The sequence below is a fragment of the Monodon monoceros genome, unplaced genomic scaffold, assembly GCF_005190385.1.
Source record: "Monodon monoceros isolate NGI ecotype Baffin Bay Population unplaced genomic scaffold, NGI_Narwhal_1 Super_Scaffold_18, whole genome shotgun sequence".
In the NCBI taxonomy this organism is placed as follows: Eukaryota; Metazoa; Chordata; class Mammalia; order Artiodactyla; family Monodontidae; genus Monodon; species Monodon monoceros.
In genome coordinates this window covers 155,901,069-155,923,493 of record NW_021703774.1, presented here as the reverse complement: position 1 = coordinate 155,923,493, position 22,425 = coordinate 155,901,069, and the positions used below count along the sequence as shown (strand labels likewise).

Below are 22,425 nucleotides of genomic sequence, written 5' to 3'. Positions count from 1 at the left end.
TTGACATTATTTACTGTGCAAACTAAAATTATTCACCCTGTCATCCGTTGTCATACCAACATCAGTGGTCAAATCCTGCCTCAACGGGTTAAATCAGCATAATGGTATTCTATGTAAATATATTTTTTTAAAAATGAGCAGGCTCTTTCCGCTATATTGCAGACAAGCTCTAAGATGTGTAAAGTGAAAAAAATCAAAGTGTACAACGATGTGATTAGCCTGCTAGCACTGTATAAAAGTGCTACACACACAAGATATACACATATGTACTGGTATATGCAAATTTTAGTGTATGCAAATCTCTGGAAGGAAAAACAAGGAACTGGGGTGGGAGGAGTTGTGGTTGCCTCCAGGAAGAGGAAGTGGAGATATGGGTAAGAGAAAGACTTTTCACAGTGCTGTGTACCTACCCTAGCTCTTGAATTTTAAACCATCTGAATGCATTCCTTTTTCAGAAATAAACTCAAATGTGAAAGCATGCTGCCCGCGTGACGCTGTCTCTAAGCTGCTCTGAATGCATAAGCCTCATTCTTAGCTCATCCCTATGGCTCCCTGTTCTTCAGACTGTCTTTTCATCTAAGGCTCTCCTTCCACGGAGTCAATCACTGACCTTGTCCATCCGCAGACATATTTTGACCAGACTGTTAAGCCAGACAACTCCACTGGCACTTAACATTCCAGTCCGGAGGCAGCACACTTGCAAAAGATTTCATGATTTTAGATTCTGGCAAGAGGCAAGAGGTCAGTGTGCTTATGTAAGCCAGCATCGCTTCTCCATCGAGACGTGCTCAGGAAGATAAGGTGCGCCTCAGCCTGCCACTGCACCACGGCTCACATAGGACCAGAGGCAGCCTTGAGACCCTTGAGAGGGAGCGAACTGAGTCCCCATCCTGATGAGGGGCCTTGACCAATCCGAAATTGATTAGTTTCAGCCAAAAAGTGAAACATATTATTAAGAATAACACAAGGGAGGGAATTCCCTGGCGGTCCATTGGTTAGCACTCTGCGCTTCCACTGCTGGGGGCCCGGGTTCGATCCCTGGTTGGGGAGCTAAGATCCGCAAGACGCGTGGCCAAAAAAATAAAATTAAAAATTAAAAAATAAAAAAAAATTAAAATGCTGTTAATGGACACTTCGCAAATGCATCCAAGTTTAAGAAAAAAAAAAAAGAATAACGTAAGGGTAACAGGATCCAGCCATTCCACTCCTAGGTATTTGTCCAAGAGAAAAAGAAATATTATGTCCATATGAAGACCTGTACAGGAATGTTCATAGCAACTTTATTTGTAATAATCCCAAACTGGCAACAACCCAAATATCCAACAAATTGTGGCATATCAATCCAATGGAATACTACTCAGCAATAAAAATGAATTAACTACTGATACTTGCAACAACATGGATGAATCTAAAAAAAAATTGCTGAATGAAAAAAGCCAGACCAAAAAGGAGTGCATGGTTTCATTTATAAAAATCTCTAGAAAATGCAGGCTGATCTATAGTGACACAAAGCAGATTAGTGGTTGCTCGGGTTGGGGTAAAGGGGGATGAGAGGGAAGGATTACAAAGAAGCAGGAGGAAACTTTCAGGGGTGATGGAGATGTTCACTATCTTGATTATAGTGATGGTTTCACGGGTGTATACATATGTCAAAACTTATCAAATTACACACTTTAAATATGTGCAGCTTATTGTATATAAAACCTCAACAAAGCTGTTTTTTACAAAAAGAATCATGGAGTATCATGTGGAACTCAAGTTCCAGAGGTTATGCTTTTTGGGTTGAAGGAAATGTTCTATATCTTGATTGTGGTGGTAATTACACGACTGTACACAGCATTAAAGTTCATCAAATTGCATACTTAAAATCAGTGATTTTTGCTGCATGTAAATTACGCCTCAATGAAATTGATTTTTACAAACAGGACATACACGTGGGCACATCCACACACACACAGAGACCAGGTTAGCAACTGGACCCCAGGGACATCTGATGCCCACCAGCCACTGCTGCAAATATACTCTCTTCATCTTTCTCTCTTTTCTCTGGCTCTCCGTATGCCTACATCATTCTTCTCTCTCTCCAGTTCTTTGGCCTGAAAGGCAGAACATTCAGCAGCCAGTACTCTCTGAGCTTTATATTCTAAGGCCCAGGTATCAAAAAAAAAAAACAAAAAGGAACTTCTCTCTGAGTCAAGTTGCAAAATTCATGGAGAAGGATTCTGATTGGTCTGTTCTGAGTTGTGTGTTAGGCCTTTGTTCACTTATTCAAAAATTACTGATCAGGGCTTCCCTGGTGGCGCAGTGGTTGAGAGTCCACCTGCCGATGCAGGGGACACGGGTTCGTGCCCCGGTCCGGGAAGATCCCACATGCCGCGGAGCAGCTGGGCCCGTGAGCCATGGCCGCTGAGCCTGCGCGTCCGGAGCCTGTGCTCCACAACGGGAGAGGCCACAACAGTGAGAGGCCCGCGTACCGCAAAAAAAAAAAAAAAAAATTATTGATCAGCACTTGCAGACACTGTGCTAGGCCCCAGGATCCCTCAGAGAATGAGACTAATGAAGTCTCTGCCCCAGTGGAGCTTACAATCTAGTGAGGAGGCAGGCAATAAACGAGCCAACAAATAAACACTCCCACTTCAAATCATGGGAAGTGCTTCAAAGAGCAAAACTGAGAGAAAGGGGATAGAGAGTGATGGGGCATGGGGTTATCTTAGATAAGGTGGCCAAGGATGGTTTCTAAGGTGGTGATATTTGAATAGACATGAAGGATAAGGGGTCAGCTCTCCAAAGATCTGGCAGAAGAGAAGTTAGAGGGAACAGCATGTGTAAAGACCATGGGGCAGGTCTGTGAGGCCAGGTGGCTGGAGCATAGTCAGGATAATGGAAGGAGATGAGGCCAGACCATGTAGGGCCTTGCAGCGCAGGGAGAGGAAGTTGCATTTTATTCCCAGTGTCTTGGGAAGCCTCTGGGGCAGTTGAAGCAGAGGACTGGCTTGATGTGATTTTTGTTCAAAAGCTCCTTTGGCTGCTATGAGAATAGGTTGTAGCAGGGCACCAGTAGAAGGCACATATTGAAGGCACACCAACAGGACTTGCTAATGGGTTGGGTGTTAGGGAAGGAGGGAGAAGGTTAGGGAAAAAAGATGGTGTATAGGCAAAGAAAAGAATAAAGTGGATAAACGTGGCCGAGGTGGAATCCTGCTTACGAGCAAGACATCTCCCACCGTGATCACATGGCTGAAGGTGTGGATGGGGTGAACAAGCAGTCAAAGTAATACATGTCTATTTTAAATTCCCTCTCTAAGCCCCAGTAAACTGGTCTGGAAAAGGAGATGGTTGGAATAGCTTCAGTGGTTCTCAGTGAGGAAATACCCATTACAGAATGATGACGTTTAGAGGAAGGGGCCAGGGGTTCTAGACATCTGGAAAATTTAGGATATCTCACATAATACAGAATGGTCCCGTGATCCACTTTCAAATGCCCTACTGCACATTTATAAAGATGAAAAACCTATAAAAATATCTGAGCCTAGAATCTATATCCATTTTACATACAAGCATGGTTTTTAAAAATACTTCCCAGGAGTGCAACTCAAATGAAAATCAAGGGATTTGATCTGTATAGAGAATTGCTTTTGGAAGAGCTTGTCACCAATAGCAATGCTCATAGTTTTTGAAGTGCAACACATAGCCATCAGTCTACATTTATAGCCGTGGCCTCCAGGGTGATTCTATGTGTAGATGCAAACATCTACTGCAGTCACTTCTAGGGTAATCACGCCTAAGTATTTAAAATTTTTAAATACATTTTATTGTGCATTACTTTCTTTTATTTCTTTTTTTTTATGGGTAGGAAATTGTAATCTTAAGAATATATATAGGGCTTCCCTGGTGGCGCAGTAGTTAAGAATCTGCCTGCCAATGCAGGGGACACGGGTTTGAGCTCTGGCCCGGGAAGATCCTAAATGCCACAGAGCAACTAAGCCCATGCGCCACAACTACTGAGCCTGTGCTGTAGAGCCCGCGAGCTGCAACTACTGAGCCCGCGTGCCGCAACTACTGAAGCCCGTGCACCTAGAGCCCATGCTCCACAACAAGAGAAGCCACTGCAATGAGAAGCCCATGCACCACAACGAAGAGCAGTCCCCTCGGGCTTCCCTGGTGGTGCAGTGGTTGGGAGTCCGCCTGCCGATGCAGGGGACATGGGTTCGTGCCCCCGTCCGGGAGGATCCCACGTGCCACAGAGTGGCTGGGCCCGTGAGCCATGGCCGCTGGGCCTGTGCATCCGGAGCCTGTTCTCCGCAACGGGAGAGACCACAGCAGTGAGAGGCTCACGTACCGTAAAAAAAAAAAAAAAAGAAATTAATGGAGGGCTTCACTGGTGGCACAGTGGTTAAGAATCCGCCTGCAAATGCAGGGGACACAGGTTCGTGCCCTGGTCCAGGAAGATCCCACATGCCGCGGAGCAACTAAGTCTGTGCACCACAACTACTGAGCCTGCGCTCTAGAGCCTGCGAGCTGCAACTACTGAGCCCACGTGCCACAACTGCTGAAGCCCGCGCGCCGAGAGCCCGTGCTCTGCAACAGGAGAGGCCACCACAATGAGAAACCCACGCACCGCAAGGAAGAGCGGCCCCCTCTCACGGCAACTAGAGAAAGCCCGTGCACAGCAATGAAGACCCAATGAAACCAAAAATAAAAATAAATAAGTAAATTAAAAAAAATTAATGGAGAAAATGTTAGGAATGCATATTAAACTTAAAAGTGCATCCTGTCTGTAGCCATTACATTGTAAGCAGCACCAAAAAAATTGAAGAAATAGTCCTCCAGCATTCAGAAACTATTTTCCAGTTCCACAAAGAAGTCACATCATTGATGAATGAGTGAAGTTCTAACATAAGTCTTCACTGTTCTACTTTTGTGTCTTTAACAAAAGGGAAAATATCGACCATCATTTATGGTGGGTTTGTCAATTGCAACCATAGTTTGGCTAGGATATAACAGTTTGGCAAAAATCAACAAAAGCATTCTGTGAGAATTAATTGGCTATATGGAGTTTACAATAGAGTAATGCATATTTTATTACTTTAAAATTGTACGTTACACATCCTTTATACAGTAAAATGTAAACATGTGTGTATGTATATATGTACATGTGTAGATATACACATATGTACACACAATTGATTTCCCCCCAGACATTGTTTAACCTCCTGACTACCTCAGAGGCAACAGTCTCACTCCTATGGGAATGGGCCATTGGATTTAAGGTAGTAAAGGCCTTCGATGCCGAGCGGCTGGAGGAGGCACTGAATCTGCCAAGGACAAGAGAATGACAAGGGTGGGCCTTCAAGGTCCACGGAACTCCATGCATTGAGTGATGGGGAGAGCAGCAGAGGAGAGCAACAATGAGGGGTAGTGGTTGTAACACCTTGAAGATAACTGTCTCAAGCTGGTATTACCCAAGGGCAGAAGAACAATGGTCTGGACGTGGCCACAGAGAGCCGACCCCTCATCTCCCACTGGCCTTTGTAGTACATGGGTCATGGGAGAATGAGCAGTTTTTGTTTCTTGAGGTTGCAGAGAAAACAGTGCCCTCAGGGGACAACTTGGTTTCAGTTAATAGTAAGAGCTTCCACTTACTGAATGCAAGGGGAGTATAGCACAGTGATATAATCAGGGTTTCTGAGTTAGACATTTCAGGTTAGAATTCTAGCTCTGCCACTTACTAAATGTGTGATACTGGGCAAGGTACTTACCCTTTCTGAGCTTCCATGTCCTAATCTGTAAAATGAAGGTAATATTATCTACCACTCAATAGATAATACACTTAAAACACTACGCACAGTGCCTGGCACATGGTAAACTTTCAATAAATGTAAATACTATTTTGGCTTTGTAAGTGGAAAAGGAAGATACATAATTATATAAATACAATTATACATGGGGGTAAGGAGGGGAAAAGACACACCATATAATAATGGTTGTCCCTGGATGTCAGGACAATGAGGTTTTTTTTCTTCACATCCTCTGTATTTCCCAAAACGTCTAAAACAAGACAATTTTGACTTTCACTTTTTTAAAAAATATTTTTTAAAGCAAGGAGTGTGCATAGGAAGAAAAATCATTAAAAAAAAAAAAAAGACCAGTGTTATCTCAGGGCATGAGACAATAAGTCTTCTGCAGGATACGCAGGCCTAGCATCTGGGCAAATTATTGCAAAGGGCAGAAAAAAACACTTGCAGGGTTTAGTATTTCCAAGTCATCCTTTTTCACCACTCAAAAAAATTGATAAGTTCAAAGGCTGTCTCCTCTTCTCTATTTTCTGTCTCATCCTGTGATTTTTAGATTTCAAGAGGATTTGCAATAATGAATAAAGGTACTATAAATTAATCTAAACATGATTCAAATCTCTAATTTATGTATTCATTAAAATTTTACCTGTTATCAATCTTAGGGTTCCAGGTGTTAATGGCAACTCTAAGTGAAAGTCAAATATAATCATTTGCATAAAAGCATTAGAAGATGATTGGTATTTTCATGCAGCTGTGATCTATTCTGCACTTCTGGAGCTGAAAAAAAATGTTTCACGAAAAACATTTACCTATGCTAATCCTCATGAAATTGCAGAACATCCTCCAGTTTTCCACGTACTCAGTTACGCTTATAGCATTTTCATTACTGGAGTCACATTTCACACTTCCAGATTTTAAAACGCATTACAATTGTGCACGCTTGAAAATTACGCTGATTTCCACACCATTCCTTGAATATTTGTGTTCTGTTCTGACAGGAAGATAGAGATTAACTCTACTTGTGTTAACAAATTCCTGTTTGTGTGTCTTAGCATGATTTGGGGAATATATTCCAGTTTCAAGGGGCCTAAACTTGAGGTGTCCTAAAAAATAAGTCACAGGGCTTAAGCAGAAAAGAGTTTTCAGAAAAGTGATTTATCTATGCTGAATAAAAGCTGTAGCACTGCCAGCTCAGATCCAGTTACAATTGCTAAAGCATGTCCAGGCTGGTTATCTAATGGCTCTGCAAGAATTTAGGCCACGCATTAATGCACTGAAGATAAAATCAATTTGAAAATTTCTTAAGTCAAATACCAATCCTGGAGTAATACTCTCTGTGCAGGAGAATCAGCCAACAGTAATAGGAAGCCAATTATAAACTATAAACCACTCTGCTCAAATGTCCTGGTTTGTTAGTGGTGGGGCCCATTACACACGGTTTACACACGTTGAAGCCAGTGGCTAGACAGAACTGCTGTACACAGACACATGTGCTCCTCTCTCCCCCGCCCCCAACATTTAACATAAAGATGCAGCTCAATTAATAGGTACTGAGTACAAAAACCCACAGCAATATGCTGAACATAAACATCTCGCCATTCTACTCTAGCAGTACAGTCAAGCAGTTAGCAAAGAGCAGAAGCCTATGAAGATTAAATGAGATAATGCAAGTGAAATTCTGAGTCCAGTCATACTCAGCAGAAATTGGGTAGTAATATCTCTTTGTGCCTCCATCTTCCAGACTGCCCCAACACCAAATTAGCAAAGGAGACAGAGGCCCCAACACTAAGAACACCTCTCCTGGCCTATTGCAAGCCATCAATCTACTACACATAAATGGTCTCTCAGCTTCTACTCTCTTCAATACATTCTTTCATTCATTCAACTGTTATTTATTGCATGCATAGTATAAATCAGCCACTGAGTTTACGTAAAAGGTATGGCCTCTAATTTAAGGATTTCTTGAATAAGCTTTTTAAGCATAGATCTGACCGTGCAATTCTTTGTTTACCAACCTCCAGAGGCTCCCCATTGCCCAGAATAGACTCCCAACTCAAGACTGATTCAGAATGACCTTAGTGATGCCTGGACATGGACACTTTGAATAAACCACATAGTTGAGTCTGATGTTTCCTCCTGATTAAAAACAGTAAATAAACTTTCAAATTTCTTGTTATGATATGCAATACCCTCTACAATATGACTCCCATCTTCCCAGCCTCCCAAAATCCACACAATTTGGCCTCTGCCTGAATTTCACATTCATGGGACCTCCCTGGTGGTCCAGTGGTTAAAACTCCACGCTTCCACTGCAAGGGGAGAGGGTTCGCTCCCTAGTAGAATTATGCTGCGCAGCTCAGCCAAAATATAGATTTCACCTACACTGCTTGGAAAGTACTTCCACTGCCTTCACATAGCATTTGCACATAGTAGCCTCCTTCACCTTCCTCAGAGATCTTCCCTGACCATCCCACCTAACTCCACACATAACCCCAGTCACTAGCCCCTTACCTATTTTACTTTCTTCCTAGCTTCACAGTACGAACCACTATCTGAAAGTATATTACTTATGTGAACCTATTTATTATCTATCTTCTCCACTAGAATTTAAACCCTGTAAGGGCAACATCTGTCTTATTTGCCACCATATCCTAAGTGCTTAGAATAGTGTGTAGTATGTGGCAGGTGCTCAAATACCAAGTAAATCATCACTCTTCCTATAGGTGCTATAATCACAGCACTTAACATGATATTTGTATAATCCTTTCTAGTCAAGGCCCTACTGGTTATTAAGAAACTGATTCAGGGGCTTCCCTGGTGGCGCAGCGGTTAAGAATCCACCTGCCAACGCAGGGGACACAGATTCGAGCCCTGGTCTGGGAAGATCCCACATGCCGCAGAGCAACCAAGCCCATGTGCCACAACTACTGAGCCCGTGTGCCACAACTACTGAAGCCCACGTGCCTAGAGCCCGTGCTCCGCAACGAGAAGCCATCCAATGAGAAGCCCGCACACCACAACGAAGAGTAGCCCCCGTTCCCCTCAACTAGAGAACGCCAGCGAGCAGCAACAAAGACCCAACTCAGCCAAAAATAAATTTTAAAAAGTGACTCAAAGTACTTCTAACAAAGATGTGATGGTAGAAGCCTGTGGAATTTCCTTGTTTCTATTTTCTAAGGTTTTTTTTTTTTTTAAAGTCTTAAGCGGAGAGTGAGGATGAGAAAGATGTTAAAATGTAAGAGTTTTCAAGGGGACAAAAAGAGTAAATGGGATAGAGAAACACAGTAGGATTGTCAGATGGCACTAAGGTCTACTTGAGATCATGACTTTAAACACAGAAACTGGGCTTCCCTGCTAGCGCAGTGGTTGAGAGTCCGCCTGCCGATGCAGGGGACACGGGTTCATGCCCCGGTCCGGGAAGATCCCACATGCCGCGGAGCAACTAAGCCTGTGTGCCACAACTACTGAGCCTGCGCTCTAGAACCCACGAGCCACAACTACTGAACCTGCGCTCTAGAACCCACGAGCCACAACTACTAAGCCCGCCCACCGCAACTACTGAAGCCCACATGCCTAGAACCCCTGCTCCGCAATGAGAAGCCACTGCAACGAGAAGCCCCCGCACCGCAATGAAGAGTAGCCCCCGCTCGCCGCAACTAGAGAAAGCCCGTGCACAGCAACGAAGACCCAACACAGCTGTAAATAAATAAATAAATAACCCTATGGTATAGGACTTCCGTGGTGGCACAGTGGTTAAGAATCCGCCTGCCAATGCAGGGGACACGGGTTCGAGTGCTGTTCTAGGAAGATCCCATGTGCTGCGGAACAACTAAGCCCATGTGCCACAACTACTGAGCCTGCACTCTAGAGCCCGCGTGCCACAACTACCAAAGCCTGCACACCTAGAGCCCGTGCTCTGCAACAAGAGAAGACACTGCAATGAGAAACCCACGCACCGCAACGAAGAGCAGACCCTGCTCGACACAACTAGAGAAAGCCCGCGCGCAGCAACGAAGACCCAACGCAGCCAAAAATAAAATAATTAAAAAAAAAAAACCCTATGGTATAAACACATCCTTTGAAAAGAGACAAGATGCTGAATTCCTGTAGTGTTGTGTCCAAGAACTGAACCAGAAAATGAACCGGATGTATCCCAACTACTCTTAAGTCTGCCCTTAGTGAACACCTGGGAGGCATGAAATCTTCGAACTTCCCAACCTCTAATTATTTCACCTCCGAAGTAATTATTAGCGGGATCCAAAACAGGCCTTGAGAATACCAAGTTTTCTAAGGAGACATAAATGAAACTCAACCTGAGGGTGGAGAACAAATGCACAGACAAAGAGCATGTAAAATATGTTTTATTGTTCTTTAAAAGGGCTCAGGGTTTGGTTTTAAATCAGGCTGCACACCTTTCATCAGTCTGACATCTCCCTCACCATGTCAAACTGGCTTCAGCTAGCAATACTTCATTAAATCCAAAAGAAAAAAAATGTTTAATTTTGAAGAAAATCCAGTTCTGAGAACAATTAACATTAGTCTGTAATTTAAAACAAAATGAGGGCTAATGTTTCATGTTGCTTTATATACCCTTCTCCTCATACAGAACCAGGAATGTAATTTTCCTAACTCAGGCAGGCACTGTTACTGGTGGATACTGCTCTCTCGCGCTCTCTCTCTCTCTCACACACACTCACACACACACACACACACACACTCTCACACGCTCACTCTCCCTTTCTCTCTCTCTCCCCCTCCCTCCTTCCCTCCCTCCAAACAACAAAACTCAGAACATGTCAAAGGAAAAAGGTTTGTTCTGGTATTGATCAAAACCCTTGGAGTCAACTGTCTATCTGAGCTTAGAGGGTATGCTGTTTTGATCTTGAGCCTATATTAAAGGAATCTACTGTCAGGTTCTGAAATAAAGAATTTTGGATAGTACCATCATTTTTCACTTTAAAATCCTAGAAACAATTTCAAAAAGCATTATTTTGTTTTGTTTTCTGGGATGGGGGAGAAGAGAATCTACAGATTTTTATTTATTTAAAAATCAAAACAACTCGGCATAGGAAATAGGCAGTTCACATAGCCAGCCAACATCTGAGGTATCATCAGTGTGAAACAAGGTCCTGGTCCATTCCTACTGGCCTAGCTGATCCTAAAATGGGAAGTTTATGGCTCTGCACAGCAAATTCCAACAGGACAAGATGACCGTAAGACTTTATTCAAATCCTTAGAAGCAGAGCACTATTAATTATGTAATATTCAGCTGGAGAGTGCAAGAGCCCCTGATGGTATCCTCCAACTTGCTTTGTCAATGCAGCCTGGTCACAGCTGCAAAGGAGCAGCAAAACAGCTTTTCTAGATCAGTACATTGAACCCAGCAAAGAATCTGCAGAAATGATACTACACCACTGCACTAGCCACACAGTCCCTTTGCTACACAATGAGCTGCTCTATGTCTCTCTTCTACCCTATTATGGCCTGTGGACACATACTCACTAGGCATTGTTGGTTTTGAACCAGCAAAAAAAATTTTTTTTAATCTCACAAAGAACCTAGTAAGAAAATAACAAGGCAATCAGTGGTTAAACTGAACTGTACATATAGGGGGCAGTTTGGGAAATACCCATTACAGGCATTTCTCAAGTCTAAAATATTGTATCTTTGCTGCTACTCCTTTGACTGTTCCTGAAAATTCAGAGTACAAATAAGTCCTAAAATAAAAACTTTACACTAACAGCATTCTCTGACATCATTAGACAGAAAATCAGAGTAATGCTACAGCCCACAATTCTACAAGGTGTAGAAAGTGTGCTAATGCTCTGCCTGGACATATCTTTAGTGACGGCCTGGAGTACTCCCCTTCCGAAAACAATAATCTCTGGGACATCCACTTAGCTTCATTGGTTGGAAAAGAGATGAATTCGACTCTCAGCTAAGTTCTTTGAGAGACTCCTCTTAAAATGCCATTTCCCCACAAATTTATCAAAACAAAAAAGGCTCCTGGCTACTTTGCCTAATGTTGAATAGGGTTTTCAAGAAAGAAACTAACATGAATACCCCATCATCAGTAAAGACTAAAAAACACCTGGATCATATACTATATACGCCACTGCCTTTTTTTGTTTTTTCTTTTTTTTGGTGTTTTTTTGTTTTTTTTTCCCTAAAAGTGCCCAGGTGGGCTTAAGGCTGCCAGACTGCACGCACATCTACAGCAACATGGGCTTCTCCTATTTCAGCTACAACTTGTATCAGGGGAAAAAAGAGGGACAGAAGAAAGTGAGAAGAAGGGAAAAATACACCGTGCCTCCCCACCCCCCCGCCCCCAAGAAAGAAAGAAATCCACAAAAGGGAAATCTATGTGCCAAGCATAATGGAAGAGTGTGCTCCCCAAACAGATGGTTCTGCAGAGGCTAATGTTCTGCTGGTTTTCCTTAGAGACCTATTTTGAGAAAGTTTAAAAAGACAGGAGATTTTGAAATAATTCAATCCTGGCAGAAATTCAAACTCCAACACTAGGAGCAAAATCATCCTTCACTAAATTAATCCTTTTTTTTCTTTCTCTTTTTCTTTTCTTAAACATTTTATTCACGTTATAGAGGGATATATTCTTTTTTGTTTGTTTTTTTCCAATCATTAGGAGAGTGGTTGAGGAGTACTGAATCCATCACTACTTTGATGACACAGTTAAGATTCCAGATTCACATTTCCAGGTACCAAGAGTTCCCTCTAAATGCCACGATCAAGTCAGCCTTCGTATACATTTCTTTCTACTGAACGCAGCAATGCCCATTGGTATCTCTGAAGCGTAATCGCATCTTAGGTCGGTATTTCTCCAGGTAAAGCAGCTGTTTGGAATTGAATGCTCCCCTTCTTTTTCTGAAAATACAAGAATGGCACACTTTATCATGTAAAAGAGCTGCTTGATTCACTGAAAAGTGTATTTATGGCCTATGGCCCTTCTAACTCTACACAGCTGAAAACCAGCATATTTCCCATACAACATCACCTCTTAAGTGAAAGGGCTGAACTGAAACATGAACTTTCTGTGTGCCTTCCTAAAAGAAGAAATAGACAAATTTTCTTTGCTAACTCTCATTAGAGTCTATTAATCGTTTAATAAAGATCAGAATGGTTAATCCAGAGACATCTGACTATACTCTTCCCAATTAATATATTCTTCATATTAGAAACGGCAGCAAGTATTTAGGATAAATGAGGAAGTATTTATATGAAGCAGCAGACACAGATGGCATTCCTTGAAACATGTTATCTTCCTAGAGCTACCATACATTTCATGCCCTTTGTCACAAAGTCAATTTTTTATTTCTTTCTCTCTCTTTTTTGTTTTTTTTTAAGAAAAGGTTAGAAAGGGAAAGGGCAAGACAATAATTGCCAAAAAATTCTGGACAAAAAAACAGCATGGCCTGTTATTCCAGACTGCTGTCAAGATTCTGTCTGGGCACTACCATCCTGATTCTGTGACTGAACAGGTCACTTAAGAATCCTAGGTGATTAACTGCTCCTCTATAGTTTCTTCCTTTCCACTTTGTCACAGAGAGTTACATTTGGAAGGCATTTTGGACAGCCATTAAAAGAGGCACCACATCACTGAGACTCAGCTACCTAGCTATTCATTTTAAAGACTCCTAGATGTTCAAGTCATATACTGGACATATTCTACAATGCCCAAATTTGCCACCTAAATTAGAAAATCTTTAAATCTGGGAGCCAGTAGTGTTATTGTGAGTCTCTTTATCACTTGCCATTTTTGATATCTTCAAATAATATTTTAAGCCAAAGACAGCAAATTACCCTGTACTATGAATGGGTACTTTTAATAATTTCTTTCTCTTGTATGATTTTGCTTTGTGTGTTTTTTTTAAATTAATTAGTTATTCTATTTATTTGGCTGTGCCGGGTCTTAGTTGTGGCACGCAGGATCTTTGCTGAGGCATGCAGGATCTTTAGTTGAGGCATGAGAACTCTTAGTTATGGCAATGTGGGATCTAGTTCCCTGACCAGGGATCAAACCCGGGCCCCCTGCATTGGGAGCTCAGAGTCTTAGCCACTGGACCACCAGGGAAGTCCTGCTTTATGTGTTTCTGAACATAAAACTTCATACTCACTGTCTTATAAACTGAACTGCATCTTCGTACTTCATTCCACATTCAATCAAAGCAAGTGCGACCAGCACAGGTGCCCTGCAGAGATAAACTCATTTGTAAATAACCACAGGTCTTTGGAATTAAAGGATTTTTTAAAACCCAGGATTACTTATTACCAAAATTATGTAAAGCTTGAGCTTTCATTGTTCCTGTACATTAAAATATCTGATATTTTTCTACATAGTAAAAATATCTAAATCATTACAGCTTCTATGGTATTTTCTATTTTTAGTAAAGTACAAAATTCTAAACCTTTATTACGAGATCTTTACTCTTTAAATCATCATCACATTATATCTCAAATTTTCACATCATTTTATGTCACCAAAAATCCACTGATCTTTAACCATTATCATAGTAAATGACCAAATGGATTATCTTGAGTGTCTCAGAATTTTTGTTACAAATCAATTTTAATATCATCTCTTCATCAAATACTAAAGAGGTGCTAGACTTCCTCAACAAAATCCTTTCCATGAGCTAGGAGAGTGGCAGAGAATTCGTAATTAGGAATTGCTTTCTATATATATATTAATATAACAAAGGAAATGATGTTTTTAATAAGCCCATTATAAGGCACTGACTTTGGACTGACTACCTAACTAGGATAGCTATTAGTTTAAAAAACTGCCCCAAATCAGGATAAGGACTAGAGACGTCTGACCCTGAAGAAGAACTGTACAACACTAAACTGCAAAAAAGGAAAATAGCGAACGAAAGGGTTGAGCAGAGGTAACAGCCTGAGTCACCACCACCTTGAGGCAACAGCAGCTTGCATTAATGTTTGGAGTCAAAGTGCACATTATAAATTGACATTTAATCTACTGTTGATGAGTGTTGCAACACCATTCCATGCAGTGCTCAAGGAAAAAGATTTTAAAATCAAAGTCAACTTTCATTCTCCATACATTTCCTTTCAAGAATTTAAGGTTCAACCATCTGCTCTTCATCTATTAACTTCCATTCATCTCAATCTAAAATTAATCATGTACAGATTCTTCAAATCTAAAATTATTTTAACTTTGTTGCCCATTTCAAACACCTAAAACTTTGATTACTGGAAATGGAGAAACTGAATTAAGACTGTATTTTTGGCTCAAAGATAATTACATTAAACTAGTTCCAAAACAACTTATGAACCACCACCCACTAAACCCAGACTCAGACAATGAAACATAAAAAGTTATTCTGAGAAATCATTACACCAGCTTTTGCTCTCATTTCCTTTCCTTTCAGGCAACTTAATATTTAGCGTAATAAATGCAGTTTCTATCAAAGTGAAATTTTTGATAATGAATTCACAGACAAAAGGGGAAGAACTTACCTTCCCAGTCCTGCAACACAATGCACTGCAACACAGCAACCTGGCTCTTCACGAAATTTGGTTTTTAGTAGGTTTAGCCAATCGTCAACTATCTGATTAGGGGGTGGCGCTCCATCGTCAAAAGGCCAATCCTGGGAGAAAAAGGTCTTTTAAATTAAATTGATATTTTCTCCAGAATTGACATCCTAATGCACAACAGCTGCATACACAGGGCAGGCCTAATTGCACTAACTGTTCTACATGTACCGATTTTTTTTAAATAAATGTATGTATGTATGTATGTATGTATGTATTTATTGCTGCATTGGGTCTTTGTTGCTGCGCGCGGGCTCTCTCTAGTTGCGGCAAGTTGCGGTGCGTGGGCTTCTCGTTGCCGTGGCCTCTCCCGTTGCAGTGCATGGGCTCTAGGCTCACGGGCTTAAGTAGCTGTGGTGCGCAGGCTCAGTAGTTGTGGCACACGGGCTTAGTTGCTCCACGGCATGTGGGATCTTCCCAGACCAGGGCTCGAATCTGTGTCCCCTGCACTGGCAGGCAGATTCTCAACCACTGTACCACCAGGGAAGCCCCATGTACCTATTCTTAACCACACAATTCTGATCACTTCTGAAAAATGATCCAAGATCAAAATTCAAGTGTGCCAACTTAGCCTTCTCAATGAAGCATACACAACCAGCATCATAAGCATCAAACTTTTTCTTTGGAAATATCTCTTATCACAAGAGTGATAAGAGGTTAGCATTCTTCAAATATTTTATCTGAATAGAACAGTAATTAGACATAATAGAGAAAACTAAAATTAAAACCAAGACAAAGTAAGAGAGGACACACCACCTGTCAATAAGATTTAGAAGTCCATTTTGGCAAAGTATACCAACTGGTATCTCATTGGTCTCTACGAATATAAATATTTTTGAGGATTATCCCCAAATAGCTCTAAGTTATGATGTCTTTTCTTTAAAGACTCTGATAAGTAATTTCCAACAGATCATAATAGAAACATACTACCATCTTTGTGCTTACATATGTATTTTTTTTAAAGTCAAGCAGCAAATATTTTTAAAGCTCGGCCTAAATTATACACACCCCATTTTACAAGTATAGTGCCACGTGATATGATCCTGAGGAAATGAAAACCATTTTCTCAAGTATTCCCTTCTCTTTTTATATTCATTGATTTGGGTTGTTTTTCAATTAAGACCAACCCCATGTGCATTCACAATACAGGCAGGGATTTATCTTCCTTGTTACCTCGCACAAGGTCCTGAGAAACCAACACAAGTCATTTTGAAGAAAGGGGGGAAGGGACATTCACATATTGCATCATACCCTCTGTCCCATCTAACTTCAAGGACAGAAATGCAAAGACACTGGGAATTTTTTTTTTTAACAATACTATTCTAATGAGACTGGATAAGGAGACTTTAAAATATTAGAGAAGGAAAAAGGGAAAAGTGACAGAGCACTGAATTGATTGTGCACTCATTACTGGCACCACTAGAACACTTCATGGAGCCCATTAGCCATGACAGCACATTATGTTTGTCAACTACGCCCCATAATTAAAGGGCTGTCAATGTTATCATTATAAATGTCACTTCATTATAAATGTCACTACAGAGTTTAACTGTAAATAGCAGTAAAACTAGTAAGTACCTTAGTCAAGAGCTTACTTCCTCTAAGACTCCCTAAAATGCATCTAGTTAAGAAACAATAATATGAAACATGCTTTACTTACTCATACAAGCAGTTTCTATCCAAAAAAATCACTAAAGCAGTAATTTAGAAGCATCTGAACTTCAAACTGACATGGCTGAAACCACCGTTAGTCTTTTCCAATGTGCTTCTGATTTACAAGAACATTGGTCAAAGGGTTGAAAGGTCTCACTTTGGGAATATCCTCTTATAAGGTGTTCCAAACCCTCTTCACCTAGCAAAAGTAAATTAGCAATCCAACTTAAACTAAAATTTCTGCCTAGGCATTAGGGAGAAGGGAGGGATGAATAGGTGGAGCACAGAAGATTTCTAGGGTCATGAAACAACTCTGTATGATACTATAGTGCTGGATACATGTCATTATGTATTAGTCAAAACCCCTAGAATATACAAGAGCAAACTCTAATGTAAATTATAGACTTTGGGTGATGATGATGTATCAGTGTAGGTTCATCAGTTGTAACAAGTGTACCACTCTGGCGGGGGATGTTGATTATGGGGGAAGCTATGCATGGGTAGGGTCAGGGCATATATGGGAAATCTCTGTACCTTCTGTTCAGTTGTGCTGTGAACCTAAAATTGCTCTAAAAAATAAAGTTTATTTAAAAAATTTTTTTTAAAATTCTGCCTAGGAAAAAAAAAGAAATTCCAAGCTTAATTCTAAATATCCTTGGTTTTTTTCCAGCTTTAGTTAGACCTTTAATTTTATCTGATCACAGCTCTTTAAAACAAAACAAAAGCCTAGATTTAAAGGCCTGGAATAAATCCCAGATCTACCATTATCTTCTACAAACTACTTCAAGTTCTTTAGTTCATTTCTAGTTCATAAAGGTGTTTACCAACATTACTGATTCAAACAGACTACGGTCAATCTGCAGTTCATTTTCTCACCCTGCAAACTGTCAAGACAAACTGATTTCTCATCTACTCTCTAAAGAACATACAATACAGGAAAAGGAACTTGTATTTGGTTTAATTTCAGAACTTAAAATTCTGTTTTTATTTTTTTAAACACAGGGCTGTATTTTATACATGTTTATACTTATCCCCAGTGATTTCCAGCCAGGGGACCTTAAAGTCATTTAGAAATAGGAATGCAAGCAAAGTATTATTACCATGCCATACTATTAAAACACATTTTAAAAAACATAATGTTTGGCTATTTGATTTTTGTGTTTTCACCAATGTGTAAGTGAGGAAACTTTATGTATCAGATGTGAGACAACTGCCTTACCAACAGGACATTTATTTTCTTTGCATCAACTGCCTTCTCAACTACTAACCAATGCAGTAAAGACTACAGAACTAACTCTCAATAAAAAATAGGCACATAGGGGCTTCCCTGGTGGCGCAGTGGTTGAGAGTCCGCCTGCCAATGCAGGGGACACGGGTTCGTGCCCCAGTCTGGGAAGATCCCACATGCCGCGGAGCGGCTGGGCCCGTGAGCCATGGCTGCTAAGCCTGCACGTCCGGAGCCTGTGCTCCGCAACAGGAGAGGCCACAACAGTGAGAGGCCCACGTACCGCAAAAACAAAAAAAAAGAATGTCTGATGGAAACTACTTTCAGTTAGATTCAAACCAGTAGCCTAGAAACAAAAGCTAAATATCACATTAATTTCCTAGAGAAAAAAAATGAAATTTCCATTTTCTTGAAATAAGTGTGCACTAAATTTTGCCTTTTTTCTTGAAAATACTCTGCATCTGTAGACTTCAAGGGCATAAATGAACAAAACTGCCAATCCAAAGGAATTTTAACAGATTGCTATGATTACTGTATCTCCTGTAAGTTTAAAAAGCAAACTATGAGTGCCAAGTTTTAAAAATATCTATGTTTGAAAGGTACAACTTGTTTGTAGTGAAAAATTAAAACACTACACACTCACTAGAACGTGGATTCCTTCTTTTTCAACTGGTGCTTTATCATATGTAGCATCACAAACTCGAACCAAAGTTGTCACTCCATACTTCTTAAGTTCCTTTAAAGAAAAACAAATATAAGGAAACTTGTTTTTAGAATCTGCAATGAAAGATTTAAAAATATACTCTTATAAACTGAAACGAGACCTCATTCTCAGACAAAGATCAAAATCATTCTCGTTGTAACAACATATACAATAGACATTCTTGCATTCAAAGTGGAAGCATCAATAAGGCCCACCTTTGTAAGGGGCAATTTGGTAGCATTAATGCAAAAACTTTAAAAACACACACACACTTTGACCTAGAAATTCTACTTCTGGGAATTTATACTAAAGAAATAATTAAAGATATACACAAAGATTTAGGTACCAGCATGTTTAGCACAGGTTGTTTGGGATGGTATAAAGACAGAAACATTAATGGTCCAAAAACAGGTGAATGGTTAAAAAAGTATAGCACATCCATACAGAATACTATGACAGCTATAAAAATAATACTAAGGAGGTTGGGGGAAATTTTTCTAAAATACACAGTGTGATCCTATCTATATGTATATTTATAAATATATACATAAATACAGAAAAAAACATCTAGACACCAGGTATTAACAGTATTTTTAAATTGTCTTTTGCTTATCTGTAACTTCTCATTTTTATGTACTAAGTACATATTGCTTTTTATAATTTAAAGAAACAAAAGCAATTCTGAAATTAAGATTAAATAGTGGTATTATATTACAAAGTCAAGTAACACACAATTACAGCCAGAAGTCTTGCTCCTTTAGAAGTTTTCCTACAGTAATGCCTAATCCAGTCACTAACTAACTTCAAGAGGCCACGGACATCTTTTTATAGCTGCAGGAGTCTATGACCAAGGAATCCACAGGCTGAAAATAGTATCATGTAATTCAGCCAGGCTTAAAGGTGACTGAACAACCTGAGGGCATACCGGCCTGGAATTAACTTGTACACTGTGTACACAAAGTTAAGAAGCTCAGAGAATTAAAAATATAAATAAGCAGAACAGTGATATCCTACAAGAAGTGTCTATCATCTGGTTATCTAAAGAGAAAAGTTATTTTAATTGCTAAAGGACTTTATTATTCACAGAAACGCCTTCTCATAAAACAGACTCAGGAAAGTTGTTAATGTTATATAATGAGTCAGAAATTTTTAAAAATTTCAAAATACAAATAAAATCCCATTAAAATGAACTCCACAGTAGCTGTTCATTGCAAGTTTCCAGTAGAAATTTTTTATGGTAAATATTTGTGACCTTCATCAAGTCAAAACCTCTTCTGAACTCAGTTTTGCCATTTGTAAAGTGAGAGAGGTAGATTTAGAATCCCTAGGAGTTCATCTAGCTCTCTAAGTCCACTCCACAAATACATCAACAGAAATCATTGAGACTGAACAATCTGAGAATGATTAAAAAGCTTACATTCAAATGTCTGTTGAATAAAGTACAAAATGTTTCTCTACTACTACCAATAGAAAAAATGCAGGATCTGACATAAAAATGCTACCTATAATACCTTTCCTTCCCCTAAATTTCTGGACCCTTGAATAATGTGGTTCCTACTGCTAAGTAGTTCTAGGGTAGCTTTTCATCAAAAGTGGTTAGGGCATTTTAGGAAGAAATGGGTTTTAGTGTCAGAGATAGTTCTACCACATACTGTGTGCCTTCAGGCAAATTACTAAACCACTCTGAACCTCAGTTTCCTCATCTGTAAGGGAAATAATGGTACTTATACCTCATAGGGTTATTGTGAGGAGTAAATGATATAATGCATAAAACTGCTTATTGTAATGCTGGGTACATACTAAGTATTCAATAAATGTTAATTAGCTTTATTATTGAAACTGTAACAAAAGAACTGCTAATAATGTTCAAAGGAAAAAACACAGTACTAGACAATCTCTAAGATCTCCTCAAATTCCATAAATGTTCTTTTAAAAATCTGTTTTAACTAATTCAACTCAATTCAAACAAAGACTGGTAAGATCCACAGGATCCATATCATCCATACTCCAATCACAGAAATAAATGGCTTTGTGGTATAAGATTTCTTTACAGTGGTGTTAATTTTTAACAGAATTTTACCTATAAATCAATCCAAAAAGTAGACCATGCTACAATCTTACCTCTGTGAACTTGTTGAGGGTAGCATTGGTAGGGTTGTGGGTTATCAGAAAACGCATGTTCTCATAGGAGATCTCCACAGGGGCTGGACGGTTCATTATGGCAAATAAAAAGTGTGAGCGTGCGTGTGTGAGTGTGATGGGGAAAATGAAAAAAAAAAATCAATAAATCTTGAAATGTTTCACAGCAGAAAACATTAAAAAGACCACTAAAATGCCTATTATCGATCAGTGTTTTCTCTATTCAACTTGTTTATTCTTTAAGAAGCTTCTCCCTTCAAGATAAGCAGAAGTATTTAGAATCCACTTGAATCCAAATTCAATTTCGGCCTCAATGTCTGCTGATGGATACCTTCGGACTCCAAAAAAATCCAACTACATACGAAACTTAAGCAGCCTTTACTACATTTAGGCACTAGTGAGACAAGTTAAAAGAGTAGGTCGCTTTTCACTTTTGTTTACTTGATGCTTAATTTTACTGGAGTCATTAAAAGATATATGCTTGCAATAAAAAAAAAAAAAAAAAAAAAGCCAACTATTTCTGAGGCCAGTCTCGGTGTCCAGAGTCTTCAAGGCAATGTTAATTATGGCACATAGAACTTCCAAGCTCACTTGTCAGCGGAAACGCTGTGCTGAGCCTGGCAGAAGTCTGCCCTCACGCTCAGAATCGCCATAAATGTGCAACGTATATTCCAACGAAAAACCTGGAGGAGACAATCATAAAGAAAATGAACTGGAGGTGACAGCAAATACAATGCCCAAAAGTCAAGAATACATTCTTTATGAGCCCAAAGACATCTGAAATGGCGCCACTTCTAAACTACTGCCATCTACCAAGAATAGGACAGAAGTACATACCAAGAGTTTTAAAAGTCAGAGATTTAAGTTAAGTATGTCTTGGGACTTCCCTGGCTATCCAGTGGTTAAGACTCCGAGCTCTCAATGCAGGGGGCCTGGGTTCCATCCCTGGTCAGGGAACTAGATCCCACAAGCATGCCGCAACTAAGGAGCCTGCCTGCCACAACGAAGGAGACTGCCTGCCACAACTAAGACCCAGCGCAACCCAATAAATAAATAAAATAAAATAAATACTAAAAAAAATAAATAAAAGACACTGTGCTCCCACTGCCGGGGGTGCAGGTTTGATCCCTGGTAAGGAAATTAAGATCCCACATGCCGCATGGTGCAGCCAAAAAAAAAGTTAAATATGTCTTCCTTTTTTCAAAACGAGGCTCAATAAAGTTCTATACTAATAAGATTATTTCTAACTCAAGTCATTTTAAAATGAATTTTTAAAATCATTTAAAATCATTTTTAAATGATTAAAAGATACTTAAAACTTCATGGACTCTTTTATAAAG

At 39.8% G+C, this 22,425-nt stretch overlaps 1 protein-coding gene across 1 annotated transcript; it reads right to left on the bottom strand.

Annotated features, from left to right (window-relative positions):
- Window positions 1-10,140: 10,140 nt before the first annotated feature.
- PTP4A2 (protein tyrosine phosphatase 4A2) lies at window positions 10,141-22,133 on the bottom strand. The gene is made up of 5 exons (XM_029228285.1): window positions 21,068-22,133; window positions 18,887-18,979; window positions 15,291-15,421; window positions 13,928-14,002; window positions 10,141-12,677 (listed from the first exon to the last, which is right to left on the bottom strand). Exons 1-5 carry the CDS (start codon window positions 21,161-21,163, stop codon window positions 12,569-12,571), a joined length of 504 nt encoding a protein of 167 aa, XP_029084118.1. The 5' UTR covers window positions 21,164-22,133; the 3' UTR covers window positions 10,141-12,568.
- Window positions 22,134-22,425: the final 292 nt, after the last annotated feature.

Coding starts and splice junctions, on each gene's coding strand:
- PTP4A2 (XM_029228285.1), bottom strand. CDS start 21,163: ATGAACCGTCCAGCCCCTGTGGAGATCTCCTATGAGAACATGCGTTTT. Junction 18,980..21,067: donor CCCTCAACAAGTTCACAGAG/GTAAGATTGTAG, acceptor TTTTCTTTAAAG/GAACTTAAGAAGTATGGAGT. Junction 14,003..15,290: donor TGTGTTGCAGGACTGGGAAG/GTAAGTTCTTCC, acceptor TTATCTCTGCAG/GGCACCTGTGCTGGTCGCAC.